Source organism: Cryptotermes secundus, unplaced genomic scaffold, assembly GCF_002891405.2.
Source record: "Cryptotermes secundus unplaced genomic scaffold, Csec_1.0 scaffold399, whole genome shotgun sequence".
NCBI lineage: Eukaryota > Metazoa > Arthropoda > Insecta > Blattodea > Kalotermitidae > Cryptotermes > Cryptotermes secundus.
This window is the reverse complement of record NW_019727096.1, coordinates 1,192,842-1,214,169: the sequence shown is the minus strand read 5'-3', so window position 1 is coordinate 1,214,169 and position 21,328 is coordinate 1,192,842. Positions and strand designations below refer to the sequence as shown.

The following is a 21,328-nucleotide window of genomic DNA, read 5'->3' as shown; positions in this document are numbered from 1 at the left end:
TCTTCTACTTCTCTCGCCACAAATACACGGCCATATGGAACTCCCGCCGGGCTAGAAAGCTGCAGTGTTGGCAACAAAACCGCAATGAAGCTTCGTTTTAAATGGACGATACCGTAACGTATTAATTACTCAGTCCCATACAGCTATAACCTAGCATGAGTGTATATTTCGCTTTGTCCGATTTTTGTTTTCAGTCCATCCACAAGAAGAGCACTGTTCTGTGGGGTCTAGCGTCGTGTGGTCCAGTAGAAGTTCGGCACAAGCATTAAAGTATTCTCGATAATCATTATACTAAGTACACCCCTATAATAGGGGGCACGCGGTAGCATAGTTGGTTGAAGCACTATGCTACAAGCCGGAAGGTTGCGGGTTCGAGTCCTGATGAGGTGGATTATTTTTCAATTTACCTAATCCTTCCAGCCGCATTATGGCCCTGGGGTCGACTCAGCCTCTAACATCTTCCTGGGGGGTAAAGGGCGACCTGAGCTAACAACCTTACCGCCATCTGTGAGCTGATTATCTGGACAAAATGTGGAAGCCTCGACGTCTCACAACCCTATGGGTCTCCACGGTCCGTTACAGGGATACCTTTTTTTCACTCCCACAAAACCTATAAATTGGCAATAATGAAAAAATGATTACACACAGAGTGCAGCCAGTATAGCTTAGTCGGTACAGAGACTTCTTCATACCCGGCCTCCTGTCCAATGGCTACCGGAGGCTCTAATAGCTCCGGGGGTAAAACGATTTGGGTGTGAAGTTGACCACTCACATCTATCTAGTGCAGAGAACAAGAGTGATGGAGGAATACCTCCTCTCCCGCACATGCCTTCATGGAATAGTGCTTAATTTTGTAACTACGTAAGTACATGGATAGCTATACACAAGCAGGTCTTTCATCAACATCGGTCTGATTGAATGTACTGATTCCTTTTCAGGGTCGATACATAAGCTAAGCAAGACGCAGGAGAATCCTCCGAAACGTCTGTGAACTCCTACCCGACTACGCGGAGCCACATCCTAGATGCCAGAACTATGAGGACCTCAAATCCAACATGCTCATGTACAGCCTGCAGTACAAACTGAACAGGAGGCTGGGCTGGGTCCACAGTTGCTGACCGGTGCCGAGAATCGAACTCAGATTAACCGGCTCTAGAGCCCGCAGCGTAGACATAAACCTGGCTAAGCTATCTCGGTCGAGGAGCGACGCTGGGCACTCACCCTCTTCTAGTGCCAATGTTAAGAATGCGTGGGACTAAACATCCATATCCAAACATGACTTCAAGACGTGGTGCTTAATTAAGTATAGAGGCAAATTTACCTCATTTTCAGCGGTACAAAAAACAATCAAACTCGGTAGCCTGTAGTCCGCAAACGAACTGTACCGACCGAGCGACCGCTGCTTGTCGGCAAAGTTAGAGCCAACTTTTGCGGATAGAGAGTGATTTTTCAGCGATACAAGCATATCAAAAATTAATTCACATATTAAAAAAGCATAATTTTGAGAGCCGACCACAGTGACCGTGCGTTCTGAGGCATCAAATGTCTTCGGTCTGTCGAACACTTGACTCATGGGTTCAAATCCCATTCGAGGCATGGATGTGTTTCCGCATTTCTTCTATGTTTGTGTTGTCCTGTGTATACAGCGGCCTTGCGACGGGCTGATCCCCCGTCGAAGGAGTCCTACCAACTGTCTGTTATAACCGCCCTAATGGCCCACAAGCCTAAATGGTATTTCATTAAGAGTTATTCTCAGTATTTTATAATAATTACGCAGAGTGTGACATAGACCATCTCTTGCACACACGAAGCGGCATATTTCCCAGATGGACCACACAAAGAACACCAGATGGCCTCCTGGTGATTTAGTTCAGCATTTCTTGGAATTTTTGGTTCCAGAGTCGCTCGGCGACTCACTTCGAAAATTTGACTCTTGACAGTTTCTGCTAGTCGTAAGTCACATGAAGGCGTGCCAGGAGGGGACGCTATGGCCAGTATACATCATTCCCTGTCAAAAGATACGTTAGCTTATTAAAGAAAAAAAAAATCGCCTGTAGAGTAAAGATGATTGGAGGTAGCGGATTCAGAGTCAACTCCCTTACTTCAAATCTGGCCAATCCTCAAAAGTTGAGGGTGTGACTTGGGAACTTCGCGGAAACTGGAGAGGCACACATCCCTTCAGAAAAGCACTCTTCAAATAGTCTTCAAACAGTCTTCAAACAGTCTTGGAGTAGTCTTAAATATGTCTTCAAAAAAGGTGGTGGTCCAGCTAGGAAGAAAAATTCAGACGCAAATCCAACATCACATGTATTTAAGAACAGTTGTAAGTGTTTGGTAGTTCACCTTGCAAAGAAGTGTCAGCACCTGGTGAATTGTTGTGTATGTGAAATAAAGAATAAAGTGTCCTCACATGCAAAGTGCAAGTGGTGTATCATTAGACGCTTCTGCCTCCCTGTCTGAGCGAGGCCCGTACAAAAGATCCTGAGACAGTCTCATCTCTATCTTCTGAGGTAAAGAAAATTCACCTGTGTTCCTTTGGCAAAGAAGCATCAGCAACAGCCGCTGCAGGTGGAAAGCAAGGTGAAGGATCAGGAAGGTAAAGGGGGACGACGATAAGAAGAAGTGGTGCCCAACGTGAAGGGCACTACAGAGAGGGCGATAACACTGTAAGACTGCATTGGGATTATATATTTTCCCTGTCTCACATCGCAATGCAATGATGAGACGAGGGACAGTTAAGCATCAATATTCTTAAGCATTTCAGCCCAGTATTCAGTAAAATTACCCGTGTTCACCATTGGCTATCTTCCTTACTTCAAAGCGATAATGCATAATTCCTACTACAACTAGCAGTAACTCTCTCTCTCTCTCTCTACAGCCCTTCGGACCTTCACCGTTTTTCAGTTTCTTAAGCCTGTACGCAATCGGTAGAACTCCTTGGACGAGGGATCAGCCAGTCGCAAGGCCAATATCTGAACACAGGACAGCACAAACACAGAATAAACGCAGACAAACATCCATGCCTTGAGTGGGATTCGAACCCACGATCCCAGCGTTCGAGCGAGAGAAGAGAGTTCATGCGTTAGACCGCGCGGCCACTGTGAACGCCATAATTCCTACTACAACTGACGTGAACTAATCTTCAGTAATTACAAGTTAACTAGATTACTCTGCTTCCAAGACGTTAGTGTAATAAGAATAAGGCATGCACAGTATCTGCGCGAGGTTTGAGTGGGGGACTGAAACTCCTATGTCATTACCTAAACCCATACACTGGTGCGGCAAAGAGAGAGGAAAAGAAAAAAGGGATGGGGGCGTGATTTACTCCATCTCGCCCGTAAATATTCCTGCCTGACATCGCCGGTGATTGTGTTTGCAGAGCCATGCACCCCGGGGAGGCAGCTCCTTCTGGCGGTAGTACACAGTGGCGGATATTTCCATCGCCGGTCACAGTAGCAGCGCGGTCTAAAGGTTCCCACACACGTACGAGTCTGGCTCGGCGAACTTGACTCGGGAGTCGGGCTCAGATTAATTTAATCACACACACACGCGCATGAGCTGACTCCCAACTTTGCGACCCACACACGGACGAGTTTGGCTCATTGGAACCCAAGCCGAGTCGGACTCGCGAGCCAGACTCGTACGTGTATGGGCTCCTTAAGGCATGAAGTGTCTTCGCTCGCTCGGGCGCTAGGATCGTGGGTTCCCACTCAGGACATGGACGTTTGATCTGTGTATGTGTTTATTCTGTGTGTGTTGTCCTGGGTTTAGGTAGAGGCCTTGCGACGGTTGATCACACGTCCAAGGAGTCCTACCGTCTGTGAAAAATGATTTCGGAATTTTATAAGAGGCCTGGGCCCTGAATGGCTGGAAGAGAATATATACCTCCACCGTAGCCCTACGAGTCGTAGAAGGCGATGAAGAGGAAACCCTGAGCCTGGGGTTATATTTGGGCCATCCGGTCACTGGGAACATTAACACAGAGACATAGCTCTCAGTTGGACGCAAGGCTGACGACCTTGCTCTGTAAACAAAATTACTGTTGCGAAATCCAAAGAAGTGAAAACCAGATGGTCTCATTCACAACGGAACTGACAAGTCTGGCAGAATCTTCTAAGGAAGGCTATGGCCCAAAGGGTTGTTTTGCCAATCATGATACATACACACATTTCACTTCTCCACAGCGTCCAGACCGGCTCTGGGGTCCACCCAACGTATCCAATGGGCACAGAGGCCTCCTGCCAGGGGGTAAAGCGGCCGGCATGTGAAGCTCACGGCTCACTTCCAAATAGTGTCGAAGTCAAGAATGATGCAGCTACACCTCCTCTTTCCTACGTATTTATGGCGTATTTATCTTTTACTTCAGAATTTCCTAACATTTTATGAAACCCGAAGTTTCATTACCATGTTCATTAGAGCCCGTCACTGCTCACTATCTTGAGCCAGATCAATCCAGTCCACAGCCTCCCGTCCAACAGGCAAGATTGTGGTTTTCTGTTATTTAACTTTACGACTTTAGACATGAGACGAGAAGGAAAGAGATTAGGAAGCGAGTTGTAGCAAGCATTCCCTGAATTTAATGCGCTTTCTAATTTCTTCATGAATGAAATTTTTATTTGTAAGTGCCGTTGCCAAACAATTTATTTTTTCCGCATGTTCAAACGATGTATTTACTATCCTTGCGTTGCTATTATGGTCTGCAGACTGGTAACGAGACATCTGAACATAAGTCTTTCTCGTAGGATTTGAGGTTCTCACACCGCTGGCTATGAAAATTTCTATCTTCTGGCATATAATACTGCAAAGTTCGTTGAAAATTAACCTATTTCTCGCTATTCTTGTCATCTGCTTTCACGTTGGTTTCTTACTTGGCTTATTCTTCAACCCTGAAGATGGAGGCTACATGCTTCTCCGAAACGTCGGTTTATTTTCAACGGACTACATGGCGTTATATCCCTGAAGACATCATTCCTCTTCATCTGCACCGACGGATATGTTACGGGCAAACGAACAAGGACTACATGTGTAACAACTGATGTCCTGTACTCACCTCTTTGCCACTACGATCCTTCCACCGAGCCCATATATTACTGCTGAAACTGGGGCGCCAGTACTCCAGCATGTAGAGTTCCGCGTACTCTTGCCCCAGCCCATTACCAAACCTTCCCTGGGTCTGGACGGCGACCACAACGTGCATCGTGTGGAGGTTAACTTCCAGGTATTCGAGTGCTTCTCGCGTCACCATGTGCTTCGGACACCATGCGCCTCCATTCTTGTCGTGACGCAACCTGCAACAAGTATAAGTAGCGTCATCTTCACGATACGAGGGAGAGTCACTAAACAGGTAACAAAATGGAAGTAAAACAGCTGTAATCGATGTAATACGTTTTCTACGTATATCACTAGGTAGCAGCACAATCCGCCTTCATGATGGTCTAGGTAGCAGACGCGAATGCGAGTGTTCACACGCTGGTTTCAGTAGTCAAAATGGTGATGGTGATTGAGAAGTTTATTACCGAAGAGCAGTATTCTGCTGTACGTCTCCTGTGGGCAAAAGGACTCAATGCAAAGGTTATTTATAAAGAATAGTTTCCTGTTTATGTTGGGAAGTGCTCGTCGCGTCCACCTTGGTGGAAAACGTTTCGATGATGACGAAGAATTTGAAACGCAGGTGCTATAAGTTGCTGGGACAACAGTCAAAAAACTTCTATGCTACGGGTTTCGACGCACTCATAAAGCGACAGGACAAGTGTATCAATGTTGGTGGAGGTTATGTGCAGGAATAATTTTTTTCAGGTTAGAATAACACATGTTTTACGTTTTATATCATTTTGTGACCTATTTACTGACTCTCCCTCGTACGTTTCCCAGGAAAGCTCGTTTCATTTCACACAAGCAAAAACGCAGAGAACAAGAAACTTCAATTTTATTAATATCTGTTTCTTACTGCTCATTTATCGACGCTGTTGGTAGCTGAGGTAGCGTCGGATGATAGGAAGATTGATTGGAAATGAATGTAGCAAGAAGTGGTCGTGGCTTTATTGACACTACTATCCCAGTCCCTGGAGGGACTGAGCTAAAATATTAAAATCCTTAGGCTAAACAAACTGTGTCTCAGATACCATTTGAAGGAACACTTCATAAATATGTCATGAGCGTTACATAGAGCAACCGCGCCATAGTTCAAGCGGTTAGTCACTGGCTTCCCACTGCGGCGGCCCGGGTTCGATCCCGGGTCTGCTCAAGTGGGATTTGTGGTGGACAAAGTGGCGCTGGGGCGGGTTTTCTCCGAGTACTTCGGTTTCTCCTGCCAATATTCATTCCACCAATTGTTCCACAATCACCTTCACCTATCATCTCGGGCTGGTACAATAGGCCTGATGTGGCCGCAGTACAAGGGACTTAGTCCCACTCCACTAGCAATATAAAAAATACATAGAACAACAGAGGATTTTCAAAAGGCTCCCATGAAAGGTGTTAAAATTCGCATCAATCTAAAATCTGTAACCTAAAGAAATGTTAAAAAGCTGCTCTTTCGACCGCGTCCATCAGTGTCTCGGGAGGTTGGATTAATATTCATTAAGTAGGTTCTTCTTGGGAAATGGTAATTTTCTCATTTCATCACGTGCGTTTTAATATCTGCAGCAGCGAATGAGTTGACGTGACGGTAAGGATTTAGACTGATGTTCAGGAGCTGCTCGGTTCGAATCTCGGGGCGGACACCGGTTATTCTGACGTGTTTCTTGGTGCTCCCCAACCTCTCCACACATATTCCTGGTTCGTGCCTCGATCAGGCCATGACCAATCCTTCCAGATCCCTGCCATCCACCCATTCGATGTCGCATAGTCTAGCTATTGGAAACATCACTATTTAACTAATTCCATGGAGCCGAGTCCTTCTTGAGAAGCCAGCAGTTGCTCAGCCACCCAAGATGTCTCCAGTACTTTATGGAAGCTGAAGTTCATTGCCGTCCTACAACAAACCGCTAGTGGTCTCTATCCTGAGCCAGAAAAATATAGTTTTTACCCATTATTATTTCTCTAAGATCCGTTTTAATATTATCCTCTCATTTACGTCTAGGACTTCACATTGGTCTCATTTCTTCAAGTTTTGCTATTAAAATCCTGTATGCAATCCTTTCTCTCTCATGTATGCTAAATGCCCTGTCCATCCCGCCCTTTTTGAATAGCATAACCCACAAAAGTTACCTCCCGCGGTCTATGACTGAAACGTCAAGCAAGATCTCAGACCGAAGAATCACAGAGACAAACACTGGATGACACAGGACAGATAACCTTTGAGGTGTGAACTTATGTGGAAAAACACTGACGAACCTCAGACATGTATTCTAACCGCAATGCTGGTAGAATGGAGACACCTTTTTCGCCGTCTCGAAAGAATTTTATAAGATAAATATGCAGTAAATTGGGGGAATCTGTGAGACAACATCAACCTGTTGACAACCGCCACCCTTACGCCTACTTCAAAGGATCTGCACATAATTAATTAGCTTGACAGAGACAGAGGAAGAATTGTTGACTGAAAGCAAAAGAAGGCGGAAGAAGTGGGAACAACTAGATGTTAAGTAGCGAGAGGAACTGTCCCTTCGCATTTGCATACACGGAGCAGTGCCTCCTCCCATGCATTAATTTCTAACCTTTCGTGCATCTTGTTAAAGAAAAGTCTCTTCGCCGTTCATTAGCATTCAATACCGCATCTTCTGTGCGCTATTTCATCGATTCAACGACATCGGAGGCTGAACAACAAAAAGCCGGAGAATCTCCTGGTTCTTAGCGCCCTCGTTGGAAGAGAGTTCATAAAGAGTTCTACCTTCAGGGATATAACACCATGTAGTCCGCTGAAAGTCCGCCGACGTTTCAGAGAAATACATCGTCTCCATCTTCAGGGTCGAAGAGCAAGCCGAGCAAGAAATCGGTGTGAAAGCAGGTAGCAAACAGACCAATTAAGCACCACTCAATTAAGACATATGACGGAGTGGAGGTATGGTTCCACTATTCTTAATCTTCGTATTGTATGGAGATGGGTGATTAGCCTCACGCCCTGGTTTCTTTACCTCAGGAAAAGAGCCCAAGGTGCCCATTTTGCACTGTCAGCAATTAAGGGAAGAACATAAATTCAGGATTTTTAAGTGAAGAAAAATACATAATGTCGAGCATTAGAATTTATATTCCACGCCGAATATAGTTAGAATGATCAAGTCACAGCGTATGAGACGGTAGGCCACGTAGAATGCAAGCAGTAAAGAGAAATCCATATAGATTTTCGGTGAGAAAAGCTGAGGGGAAAATCCCACTTGGATGATGCAAATAAAAATATTAGGATGAACCTCAGAAAAATATGACAGAACGTTGTGGAATGGATACATCTGGCTCAGGATAGAGATGTTGCGAATAAGATGATGAACCTTCGGGTTCCATGAAGTGCTGTGAACTTACTGACTACCTGTGCAACTGTTAGCTTCTCGAGAAGGACTCGGTTCTATGGAATTACTTAAATATAGTTCTCTCTTTCGGGACAGTGTGTTCGTGTTCCCCAGTTGCTTCGAAGCGCGTGTACATTTTCATAATTCTCGCTGTATCCAAGAAGTCGGTTTTGATTCTAACGTGAGGCAAAGATAACCGAAACCGCCAGCAAATTGGACATTTCTGTCAATGCTATAAATACATTAAATAGCCGGAGAGCAGCAAACCAAAATAAAGGCAGGTGTGTGAGGGGAACTGTCCGTATGCACCAGCCCAATAGCGCTGTGTTTTACTTCCGTATCGACCGTTAACTACCGCGGCCGCATGAGGTTCCAGTCTTCGTCCCTGGGCGCACATGAAGCGCAGTGCCACGGCGATCACAAGATCTAATTTGTCATGTATGAACGCGGTTCATTTTCTGCCACAGCACCAACACAACTCCATAGAAAACCAGTGTAGACTGTCCTTAATTTCGTGAAAGAATGCGGAATGGAAAATTGCATGCATTTACCTGTTTCGTGATGGTGCCCTGCTTGGCTTATTTTTCGACCCCGAAAATAGAGGAAATATGTTCCTCCGAAACGTCGGCTAACTTTCAAATCACTCGAGTTCTACCGAATGCCCATCATACGACATGTTTCCCGAAACGTCGGTTTGCTTTCAACGGACTACACGGCCTTATATCCCAGAAGAGAGGATTCTTCATAACCACCACTGTGAGAGCCTCAGATCCTACACAGCACTATATCCCAGAAGACATAACTCCCCATAACCACCGGTGTGAGAACCTCAGATCCTACACAGCACTATATCCCAGAAGACATAACTCTCCATAACCACCGGTGTCAGAACCTTAGATCCTACATAGCGCTATATCCCAGAAGACAGAACTCCTCATAACCACTGCTGTGAGAACCTCAGATCCTATACAGGGCCATATCCCAGAAGATAGAGCTCTTCATAACCACCGGTGTGAGAACCTCAGATCCTACACAGCGCTATATCCCAAAAGACAGAACTCTTCATAACCACCGCTGTGAGAACCTCAGATCCTACACGGCGCTATATCCCAGAAGACAGAACTCTTCATAACCACAGCTGTGAGAACTTCAGATCCTATACGGCGCTATACCCCCAGAAGACAGAACTCTTCATAACCACCGCTGTGAGAACCTCAGATCCTACACGGCGCTATATCCCAGAAGACAGAACTCATCATAACCACCGATGTGAGAACCTCATATCCTACAGTGTTTCTTATGTGGAGGTTACTAATCGACCCTGAAGATGGAGGCGACATGTTCTTCCTCAAGGTAAGCTGATTTTCAACTAATTACATGGCGCTATATCTCAGAATGCCGGTCACGGTAGCCGAGCGGTCTAAGGCATGCACTGTCTTCGCTCGCTCGGAAGCCGGGATCGTGGGTTCGAATCCCACTCAGGGCATGGATGTTTGTGTGCGTTTTTGTGTGTTTGTCTACAGGTAGAGGCCTTGCGACGAGCTGATCACTTGCCCAAGGAGTCCTAATTATTTGTAAGATCGAGAAAAACCGAAGTGAACGGAGTTCATGGAGGTAGGCCTAGGCCCACAGGGGATGTAGTGCCAAGGGGAAATATCTCAGAATAAAAGAACTATCCACGCAAAATATCTGTAATATATCGCAAGATGTGTCCCAAAATACTTACTAGTATCACATGGCTGCGCCATAGCTAAAGCTGTTAGTCGCTGGCTTCCCACGGCGGCGGCCTGGGTTCGATAACTGGTCTGGTCACGTGGGATTTGTGGTGGACAAAGTGGCGCTGAGGCAGGTTTTCTCCGAGTATTTCGGTTTCCCCTGCCAATCTTCATTCCACCAATTGCTCCACAATCACCCTCACCTATCATCTGGGGCTGGTACAATAGGCCAGAAGTGGCCGCAGTACAAGGGACTCAGGCCCACCCCACTAGCAACAAAAAAAATACTAGTATCTCAAGGAGTTTCATCTCCCCTGAGAAGTGTAAAGATATAGAAAATACTTAGGAAACGCCTTCTGTATCAATTAAGCCCCAAATATATCACATCTACTCTCATAGCGACAGACAAAAATGCCGAATGGATTAATTTTAATCTTATTACGGAAAAACAGGGCATTTCTTCGCTTGTAACTCCAGGCAAGCGATATAAAAACATTTTGAATAATTCTGGTCACCCCTGAGATATATAATGAAAAGTGTCCTTACGTGCTACACCTCGGTATGTCAACCAAGTCTGCTGTGAAAAGAAAACGAAATATGAAATAACCTGTTTAGAATTTCTGCTGTATATTTCCTGCTTTAACATAAGCACTATTCACTTCACTTTAGCAAAGCCACATACAGTAGGCAGGAAGAGGCACCACACATGCGACAGCAATATGCATTCCACGAAGCATCTGCTTACAAGCTGGCAGAACTGTTGCTTCCTACACGCCACAGACTTCATGACCATTCCCAATGATGTTCCCATTACGAAATCAGGAGCTGTTACGGAAACTGCTTCCTGCAGAGGTTTTCTTAAGAGGAAAAGCCGTTATTAGCAACTCCACGACGCAAGGTCTCTCTCGAAGAGTGTACAGTTAGAAGAGAATGTCACGCTATGTATTCGAATAGGTATTCACCGGCGTTTCGGAAGAATACCTTTCTCCATCTTCAGGGTGAAAAGAAAACCAGTCTGGTAGTTCACAAGCTTTCCTTGCCACCTACTTCTTGCTGTTTGTTTGATCAGCTTAAACTTCACCCTGAAGATGAAGCAGCATGTTCCTACGAAACGTCAGTGAAGTTCTATGGGACTACACAGCGATACAGCCCGGAATGCAGTGCATTTCACAGTCACCACTATGAGAACCTCAAATCCAAAACAGTGCACAGTCACTTGTTTTGTCAAGAAACCTCTTGCTTTGGAGTAGCTTCAAGATCCATGAGCCCCTCATTTGACCCATTTCACTACAGCACACCTCTCTACACCCCATTTCACTAAATTCCATTTTAATATTATCCTCTCATCTAGGCCAGATAACTGGGTCTTCCGACTAAAATTTTCTATGCAGCTCTAATCTCTCCAAACCGTTCTGAATACCCCGAACATCTCGTTCCTTGACTTTATCATCCTAACAATATTCTATTTACACTGGTAACCGTATGTACACGTATGTCCATACCACATTTCGGGGCTGAGAATCCCACTTTTCAGTTCCGAAAATTTGCGATTCGTGACTACGTTCGTCATTGTCAACACACCGAAGCATGCTCTCTCTGTAACGCCAGTTAAAATATTATTATAACCGAGTGACGAACTTACTACTACTACTACTACTACCACCACCACCACCACCTCTACCACTACTGCTGCTACTAACACTAACATTGCTGCTGCTATTCGACAACTACTACCACTACTACTGCTATATCTACTACTACTACTACTACTACTGTTGCTACTACTTCGACTACTACTACCACTGCTACTGTTGCTACTTCAACTACTACTGCTGCTATTACTTCCACTACTACTACTACTAGAGTTGCTACTTTTACTACTACTACCACTGCTACCGTTGATACTTCGACGATTACTACTGCTGCTACTACTACCACTACTGTGCTGCTTCGACTACTACTACTACTACTACTACTGCTGCTGCTAATACTTCGACTACCACTACTGCTGCTGCTTCTGCCGCCAACACTACAGCTTCTGCAAAATCAAAATGCCAAATTCTGTACTTTATTAAGCTTAGTTTTGTTATGCCTAATGGCAGGCTTTCTGTTTCTTTCCTAAATAAAAAAACGCCGCACGGCAATGCGTACGAGAGCTGTTTGCGTTTTTGTGTTTGTGCCCTCTAACAACGTTTCACGAAATTAGTAGAGTTTCATGATAGCCTGAAACAGGGCACATTCAACTTTATCGTAAGAAAAGGTGGAGTCAACTGAAGATCCTACAATCTATACTGAAACTTTATGAAAAATCCTGAATATGTTTATTATTTTGGAACATGACAGGGTGAGGTTGTCAGCCTTACCTGCCGGCTGCCCTTTACCCTCAGGAAAATTCCTGGTTCTCATTTCTGTTAGAGGCCGAGTCGACCCCAGGCCCATTGTGCGGCTGGAAGGCTTAGGTAAATTTAAAAATCCAGCGACCTCATCGGGAAGAGAACCCGCGACGTTCCGGCTTGTAGCATAATGCCTCGACCAACTACGCTACCTCGTATCCCATTCAACAAATTTATTGAGAAAATACAGCTTAATATTTCACCTTCAAGGAAACTACACATACGAGAAGAGAGCAGAAATTTGGATTGTATCTGGCAAACTGCTTAGGCAGTAAGGAGTCCGGGAGTCATTTCAACCGATTTCTTCCGTGCATATACATTCCATTATAATAAAACATCAAACATATTTTTGTTATGTCTATAATTCGATCTTCCTACCGCAGGTATTAAAATATAACAGAACACTGAGAGATGTTTACAACCTGCACAGCTGTTATTCCACGTTATTAGCAACTGACAACCCTGACAAAAACGACTTTGTACTGGACATTTTGTGAACACGTAAGTAGTCTACGTATATTTTTAAGAAGGCAGATACTCTTCCTATAACATACATTACAAATAATTCACTCGTCAGTTCTCTGAAACTGAATCTGCTATAAACAGCTCTCATTCTTCCATGTTTAACTGCCAAACGCGGGTTATAAATCCATTCGCAGCCACATTCATTTCGCCATATCTTGTGTTACTGACAGGATACAAGGAACATTACCGCGACAGAAATATACACACGATGAAACATCTACTGCAATTTCTACAATTCGTCCCATCTTACACTTCTAACTGGTGAAGACGTATGCTTCTGCTTACAAACGTAAGAACACTTCGCCAGCTGGATGCAGCACAACGCAGCTCCTTTATTTTCTCAATGTTATTTGTTGCTTGGCTTATTCTTCGGTCCTGAAGATGGAAGTGATATGTTGCTCCGAAATATATGTTGTCTTTCAACGGACTACACGGCGTTATATCCCAGAGGATGACCGCTGTGACACTCTGAAATCCTAAATATCTGTTTGTTTGTTTAACGACGTTGTCAGTAGCTCGAACTGTATATGTATGGTGTCGAATGTTTGGATGATACAGAATGGACTCGATATGTGAAAAGGCACGCGTCTGTGGCATTATTTAAGGCACTATTCCGGAATCTGCCATGATGCACTGAGGAAAACAACGAAAACATAGTAGGTATAGCGACTGGCTACGGGATGGACGACCGAGGGGTCGGAGTTCGAATCCCGATAGGATCATGGATTTTCTCTTCACGTCGCCCAGGCCGGCTCTAGGGCACACCCAGCCTCCTATCCAATGGCCACTGCGGGTTCTTTCCCTGGGAGTAAAGCGGCCGGGGCGTGAAGCTAACCACTCACCTCCATCTAGTGTCGAGGTCAAGAAAATGTGGATCTACACATTCACCATCCCATACGCCTTCATGGCGTAGTGCTTAATTAGTTAAGCACAGGGACAACTTTAGCTTTACCTTACCTACAGTCAAACAATCCCAAGCAAGATGAGTCAATCGGTAATGCTTCTGATTTGCATCCGGTAGGTGGCCCATTGGAATCTCGGTTCGGGACATCCATCAAGTATCCTAACTGAGGGTTTTCTCTGGTTTTCATCAGTCCCGCAAAAAGTGCCAAGAGACTACTTACGTTAGGCCATGACCACTTTTTTCTACGTCTTTTCCAGTTCAATATCCACTGCCATCCAGTAATTCGACCCTGATAGCGTAGTTATATAAATTATACAGAAAGATTCTAAATTATTGTCGGGGTTTATATGGCCTGTAAACGAAAACCCCGACAGTAATTTAGAATCGACCTCTATGTAATATTCGTTGTTCCTATTATAAATAAGGAGGAAGCCTGAAAACATTACACTGCCTTTTTCTAATGTTTACGGTAAAAAAAAACAAAGGGACCGTGTGCTTTATGTGCCTATTAAGAGGGGGTTATCGTGACGTAAGAGTCGAATTGCTAGAACAACTGTCAAACAAACTGGATTTCCAGGAATATATGTTTGAAGTGTAAGCACTCTGGAGCAATCAAAGTACCATCAGCCAGTAGATGGACTCTACTTGCATTACATAAAACGTGTCATTTGGCTTGCCTTCCTTCAAGGCGCAACAAAGTGCTTGTAGGTTGCTTAATGGTACACTGATGGACACGCATCGTCGGTCGAGTACCGGAGTGTTCTAAGTCCATTTTATGAGAAAATGATAGAATGGAATTTTATGATTATACGTATTATGTTGCACTATGTCCACGTACTTTCACAGGTTTGCCTTAATTGCAAGTGCGAGAATTTGGAACGATTTCTTGTTCTAAATCACATTCAAACTGCAGCTGGTTCCCAGGCTTCAAAGTCCAGTCTCCCGAAAACTTCTCGGTGGTGAACATAGTACACTCAAGCACTCACATGACGATATGTACGACCCGTACTTTCGGACTTGCAGTTTAGGGGGAAACTCGCGACAACAAAACGAAAAGTCTGGATACAATTTTCTCGAAGCTGTATGGGGTTAGCGCAACTGCTTGCTTTCAGAAGTTCAGTTACTTCAGTTTAATAATTCAGGATACTATAGGCATCTTAAGATACGGATAAGAAATAAATGGTACATAACTAATTGAAAAGTAAGAAATTTCATATTGTAACAAGAATTTCTAGGGAGAAGTAATCGCCTACTTTCCTTTGATATGACACCGACCGCATAGAAAATGAATGAATTGCGGGGACAAAGATAAATGATATTTTAGAGTAACTAGCAAACAGCCCGTTGCCTAGCAACAAACATAGACAGCAAGACGATCTCATAAGTCTCTTAACAAAAATTAGGGAGACTTACACAGATAAAACGGTTACCTCACAGTCCTCCTAAAATATTATGGGGGATACAGACAGATGGATAGACATGAACGGATAGACAGCAAGGCAATCTCATAAGCCTCCTTTCATTTTTTTAAATAAGCAAAGCCTTCCTTCATCCGTAATCACTCAGTGCTGGGACAGAGATGAAGAGGAAAACTTAGAGACAAAGAATGTGATAATGTGCTGCCTGATCAAGGCCATCACAGAGCTCAGGAACAGGAGAAACAGTATGAAGCAAAGGTGGAATGATAAATGCCGAAGAAGTTCGGAAGAGGACGTCCTCCAGCAGCCATTTGGCCGATCGCACATCTCGCAAGAATTCTCACATCCGAGGCTGAGGGAAGAAGTTGTGGTCTGAGTAAACTCAGCATTTGTCCCAACTGATTCATTTCATAGCTATGGGCTAAAGTTAAAAATAAGCAATGAAATGATTCAAATTTCCAAATGACGAAGAGGCAAATCCCGGAAGATTACATAAGTTCCACTGAAGTTCGACAATTTTACGGAAAGGAAATCAACAGAGTCTATATAGTCTCTGCGTTATGGGCTGGGTAACAGAGGTATCGGGGTTCGATTTCCGGTAAAGTCGAGAACTTACTCTCTCTTCCACAGCATCCGTACCAGCTGAAGCCCACCTAACCTCCGAATCCAATGGGCATCGGCTGTTATTTGTCAGGAGTTACAGCGGCATTTCCACCCGACGCCGAGGCGAAGAGTAGAGCTATACCTCCACTGCCACCCCGTCTCCTTGGCGCGGTACTTGATTAAGGAAAAGGAAAATTTTGTCTTGTTTTACAGACAAACAGAAGAGATAAGTTCTGGGAAGAATTAATCGTCTACTTTACTTGATTTGACATGTGCCGCATAAAAAACGACGTGCCCAACAATTTTTTTTCGCGCGTATTCGTTGCCGCGGTGAAGATTTTATCAAGCTGTTGCTTAGCAGTGATAAGGGAATTCTTACCGAGCAACGACAGTGAATAAGCATACAGTCAAACAGACTGACGGAGGGATTTGTGAAGTACGCCGTTGAGAGAGGCTCATGTGCCATATCAAGTGTCATAAAGATTGGGTCAGGCATTCAAAAAATATTAGGGAGGGTGGGGAGACATACAGACAGCATGGAGATAGCATAAGCCTACTTCTATTTTTAAAAATGAGGAAATTTGACTAATGAAATAAGATTTCTCCTCTATGTAATAATTTATTATCCAAATGCGATAATCAGGCGTGAGACAAATGTGAAATAAAGTGCAGGTACTTGGCAAATAAAGAGTTTCGTTAAAAGCGCGATCCATTCCCTCCGGCACACTTGCAGAAAGTGAGGCCTGATACCCAGCGTTCTCCGATGTGATCCGATTTTGGAGAACCGTCGTCGGACGGGTTAGCGCAGTCAGCAATCGTGACCTGTAAACCGAATCGTGTGCATACTTTCTCGGTAGATTCCTGACTTGTGGCAGACCAATCCAAGTCAACTTACTACGCATGTCATCAAGTGTTTTGAGAATATATTCCGTAACCAGTAGTACATAACCCTTTAAAGCACAGCGCAAATGTATGTAGCAACTGCCTTAATAAGAGTACAGCGACATGCTACGAGCTGAACAGCCGGGGTTCAACTCCCGGCAGGGGCAAGATTTTTCTCCTCTCCGAAGGGTCCAGACCGGCTCTGGATTCCACCAAACCTCCTATGCAATGGGTACCGGGGGCTCTTTCCCCGATGATAAAGGGGAAGGGACGTGAAGCTGACCGTTCACCTGTATCTAGTGCCGAGAACAAGAATGGTGGAGCTATACGTACACTCCCCAATACGCCTTAATGACGTCGTGTTTCATTCATTAAGCACAGAGACAACTTTAGCTTTATCTTCACCACCCGCCTTAATATTACTGCACTCTGCATTTTGTCCGCAGAATGCATTTGAGGGTTTCATACTTTTCTCAGAAGCAGCAGGTGACGGCGGGCCTGAAAACGCTTAAAATTGCACCGTTGATATACTGGGGTTGTCGAAATAACAGAAACACCGTGGGACGTATAAGATAAAATTATAATCTGTTACTTTTGTCCATCCCTGTTGACTGGAGCGAAACTCAAAGTCTATACTAGAGGACCAGCCCTACACATGCGTTTGAAATAAACCAATAGTTAATATATACAGTAAAACTTGGTTATAGCAACATCGGTTTCTGCGACACCTTGTCTATTGCGTCAAATATTCAATGGTACGAACTAATTCCTCATAAAGCAACTGTTTTTATACCTTGCTTAGTACGACATGCACAAATGTATCAACCTCGTATGTAACGTCATCTTCATTCCTGAATTTCTCTGATATCGTGGGAAAGTTTGATGTGTCTGCCCACCCTCACTTTCTCTACTTGCTCACGTGACTGTCCTGGAAGAATACGACCGCGGGCTGCAAGAGGAGCGTGGGTTTTATGCGAAAACAAGGGTGTGGGGTGGGACTGCGTGAATAGTGCAAGAGGACGCGGCAGGTTGTTAACCGCATTCCTTTCCTAGAATCTCGTCTAACAGGACCTCACATTGTCTACTTACCTTATAGTGTTCCTGCCTAAACCCAGAGAAGTGCAGTAGCGAAAACATGGCAATGAAAAGGAAAGTTTTAAACACTGAAGAGAAAGTTGAAGTGATTCGTGAAATATTGTGTGTATTGTCAGTGAAAAGCGCTGTAATGTGTCTTTGATATTACAGATTTGGGCAATTACACGTTAATGTTACGTTAGTCTGTACTTAACTACGTATATTTCACTAAAAATGCAACATTTTAACTCGGTTTTTGGTAATTTTTATGTGACTAACATAAGGCTACTGTGGAAGTGCCCATTTCGGTTACAACGACATTCGTTTATAACGACAATATTTTTAGGTCCCTTTGATGACGTTATAACCAAGTTCTACTGTATTTAATTTTAGATTGTATAATTTAAAAATCATTTTGCAACAAATTAAAATAGGTTACTGCTGGATTAAAGAATTTCGGGAGGGCGCGGTAAACATGTGCCTAAAATAATGAACGCAAAATTCTTGATTCCCCCACCCAAAACAGAACAATAAATAATTTAGACAAAAAGAAAGGAAGCTCCTTGAATCAAGTTACATCTCTGCCTGTCGGATTTGAATTCTTAAAGCGGTGGTTGTGCAGGTTGTATCATATATGATATAACGCCATGTATTCCGGTTAAAGTTAACCGACGTTTCGGAGGAATATATCACATCCATCTCCAGGGTCTGAAAATAAACCAAACAAGTCAGGCAACAAGCAGAGCTCAACTTACTGTGAGACTGCACGCCGTTATATAACAGGAGATAAAACTCTTCAACTCTGACAATAAGAAATATAATTTTGTATAGTATATAACGAAGCCGGCCGTTACATTTCCTTCTTAGTTAATACTCCGCTGAATGAAATATAAAACTAATATATAAGTATGCAGGTTTTGAGGTTATTCTTGCTATCTGATTCAGGCTAGTTTCTTACATGATTAATTCTTCTCCCCTGAAGATGAAGGCCACATATTCTTCCGAAACGTCGGTAGGCTTTCAAGGGACCACATGGCGTTATATCCCAAAGGACAGAACGCTTCAAATATTTAAGCGTCTTCTCTTCTTCTTCTTATCCGTTAGCTTTGTTATTAATTGGTCATTACAGTAAGACCTCAATAATTGGGACTAACTGGGACCGAACTAATGTCCAAATTAGTGAAAGTCCGAATTATAGAAGTGCTACTGAAAATATATTGAGGGAAATTACAAAATTGAATCCGCGTGTATTTTTAGGCAACATAACCTTATTTTGAAATTTAGATTGCATGTCATAAAATGTAAAAACGTAAGTTTTAGCAGCAGTCTTAAAAATAATTTAGGCTGCCAGCGACAATGTAATCATCAAGGCCGTAATGAGCCAAAAAAAAAAGAGTAGTCCGAATTAGTCAGGTTTCGCTGTATTTTCCACATAAACTATTTACTACCATAATGCTACATACATTACTGTGCTCTCCTTTCGTGATGACAGATACAAGCGAGAAAGCGTTAGACGCAGAGCCTGTGACCAGAAACAGCTGGAATGAGTTCAAATTTGGCCCGTCTGCACCCAAATATCTCAGCGTTAAACATGTACTAACTTACTGCAGATCCAAGCAGTTCATTACATTTATGCGGTGTTTACACTTCAGCGAGACAGGTTTCAAACCAATTTTACAACAAAAAAACGCAATTTTTAGATAAACAGAAGGAGCATGCAGGCGTTAATATTTTTATACCTCGTAAACAAAATATATGGAGAGACAAGCTGGTCGCCGGCGAAATACTCTGATGGTGTATGGGCGCAATGGTCTCTCTACAATGCGATGTGTCGCTCGGTGAAATCAGTCCATCGCGCTGCCAAATGGAACCTCGCCCGACCGAACAGAACGACGTTTGAGCTGAGTGATAAAATAGTTACCACAGCAGGTACGACCTCACTTCCCTCAGCCTTTCTTCACCCTCATAACAAGTATTAAATTACTGTAGCACGTAAACTCGTTGCTATGTAATGGCTAATACACAAGCAGTAGAGGTACGTGTCACGTCCGCGGTGACGTCACGCAACAATAGGAGTGCTGCGGGAAGAGGTGTTTTGAGTTTTCGGACTTTGTCCATCTTCCGGATTCCAAATAACTAAGAAAAAACATAACGTTTCGGAAACTGGATCTGTTTCCGAAACCTTGTGTTTTTTCTTAGTTATTTGGAATTTGGACGATAGACAAAGTCCGAAAACCCAGTGTCTCTGTGTGTTATACACCATCGTCAGAACCCTATAGTATCTAAGAGGTGTTCTCTTTGTGGTCCTCTCCGAGGTTATATCACGCGACCGACCGAGCTCTGTACGGGAGTCTGTGAAGAAAAGGAACGGTTGGAAGAGAGTTGGGAGTCGCAATTCAGATAGAACTTGAGCGCGGAACCTGAAGAATCTCCAGTGTTAGAAGCCGTTGCTAGGAAACGGCTGGTGAAGACGAAGCAGACTGAAAAGGCTTAGCGGGTGCTGTGGTGATTTGTGAATTGTGGAGATTAGCGGTGGCGCTGTAATTGCTTGTACTTAACGAGTCGTGTGCATAATGGTCAATAAATCCAATATCCAATCCAAAATCCCGTCGACAGTCACATACATACTACGTGACAATACAGACAGTATTGCAGAATAAAATATTTTATGAGTATTTTACACCTTGAAATGCAAAGTGTAGCTCATGACAAGGGGACAGCAGTTTTCGGTACAACTTGTACACCAGCTGATGGTCAGTTGGGCCGAAACGTGTAGTGTTCGAATGCTTTCGAAATGTGAATTTTAATGCACTGACGAAGTTGCACAGGGACGGCCAGAAGTGGGAGTGCTAATTGAGAATACACAGTGCAACAGGAAGCTGCAGTACAGTATTCGAGTTATCGTGTTAATGGCTGATGGGAGAACCACTTCCCCTATTTGTTCGTTGCGAGGGGGTTAGAATATTCGACTGACTAGAAGAGGCGGAAGGGTGAAACTGCTAAGAGCTTTGTGATAACCTTATCGCTTCATCGTCCGTACAATAAAATGTCCCGTATAATAAAGCAAATCGTTTCCCCTTTCCACCCCTACAGGCCTATTCCACATACTATAGATAAAAAACAATAAATGACAACACTGTATCATGTTTATTGGCTAAAACCACTGTCACTCGACGTTCTTATCAAATTTGTGGTTGTTATTTCGAACAACCAGCTGCATTGAATTCTGGTTACACTCGCCCTGTTCACCGTAGTAATGGTTTCGAAGGGAAGGGGCTTCCATTCGCTTGAATATTTGCAAATTGAAAATCATAGCCCACAAATAACGCTAAAGGCGAGAAACAGGGAACAGTGAAAGGGACAGAGAGTT

At 43.8% G+C, this 21,328-nt stretch overlaps 1 protein-coding gene across 1 annotated transcript in view; it reads right to left on the bottom strand.

The window, feature by feature from the left end:
• Positions 1-21,328, bottom strand: part of LOC111864389 (discoidin domain-containing receptor 2) — a gene marked incomplete in the record, with an annotated part of 500,235 nt that overhangs the window by 157,705 nt on the left and 321,202 nt on the right. Inside the window, 1 exon segment of the mRNA XM_033751417.1 lies at positions 5,051-5,288. Within this exon segment, the coding sequence (XP_033607308.1) occupies positions 5,051-5,288 (238 nt within the window).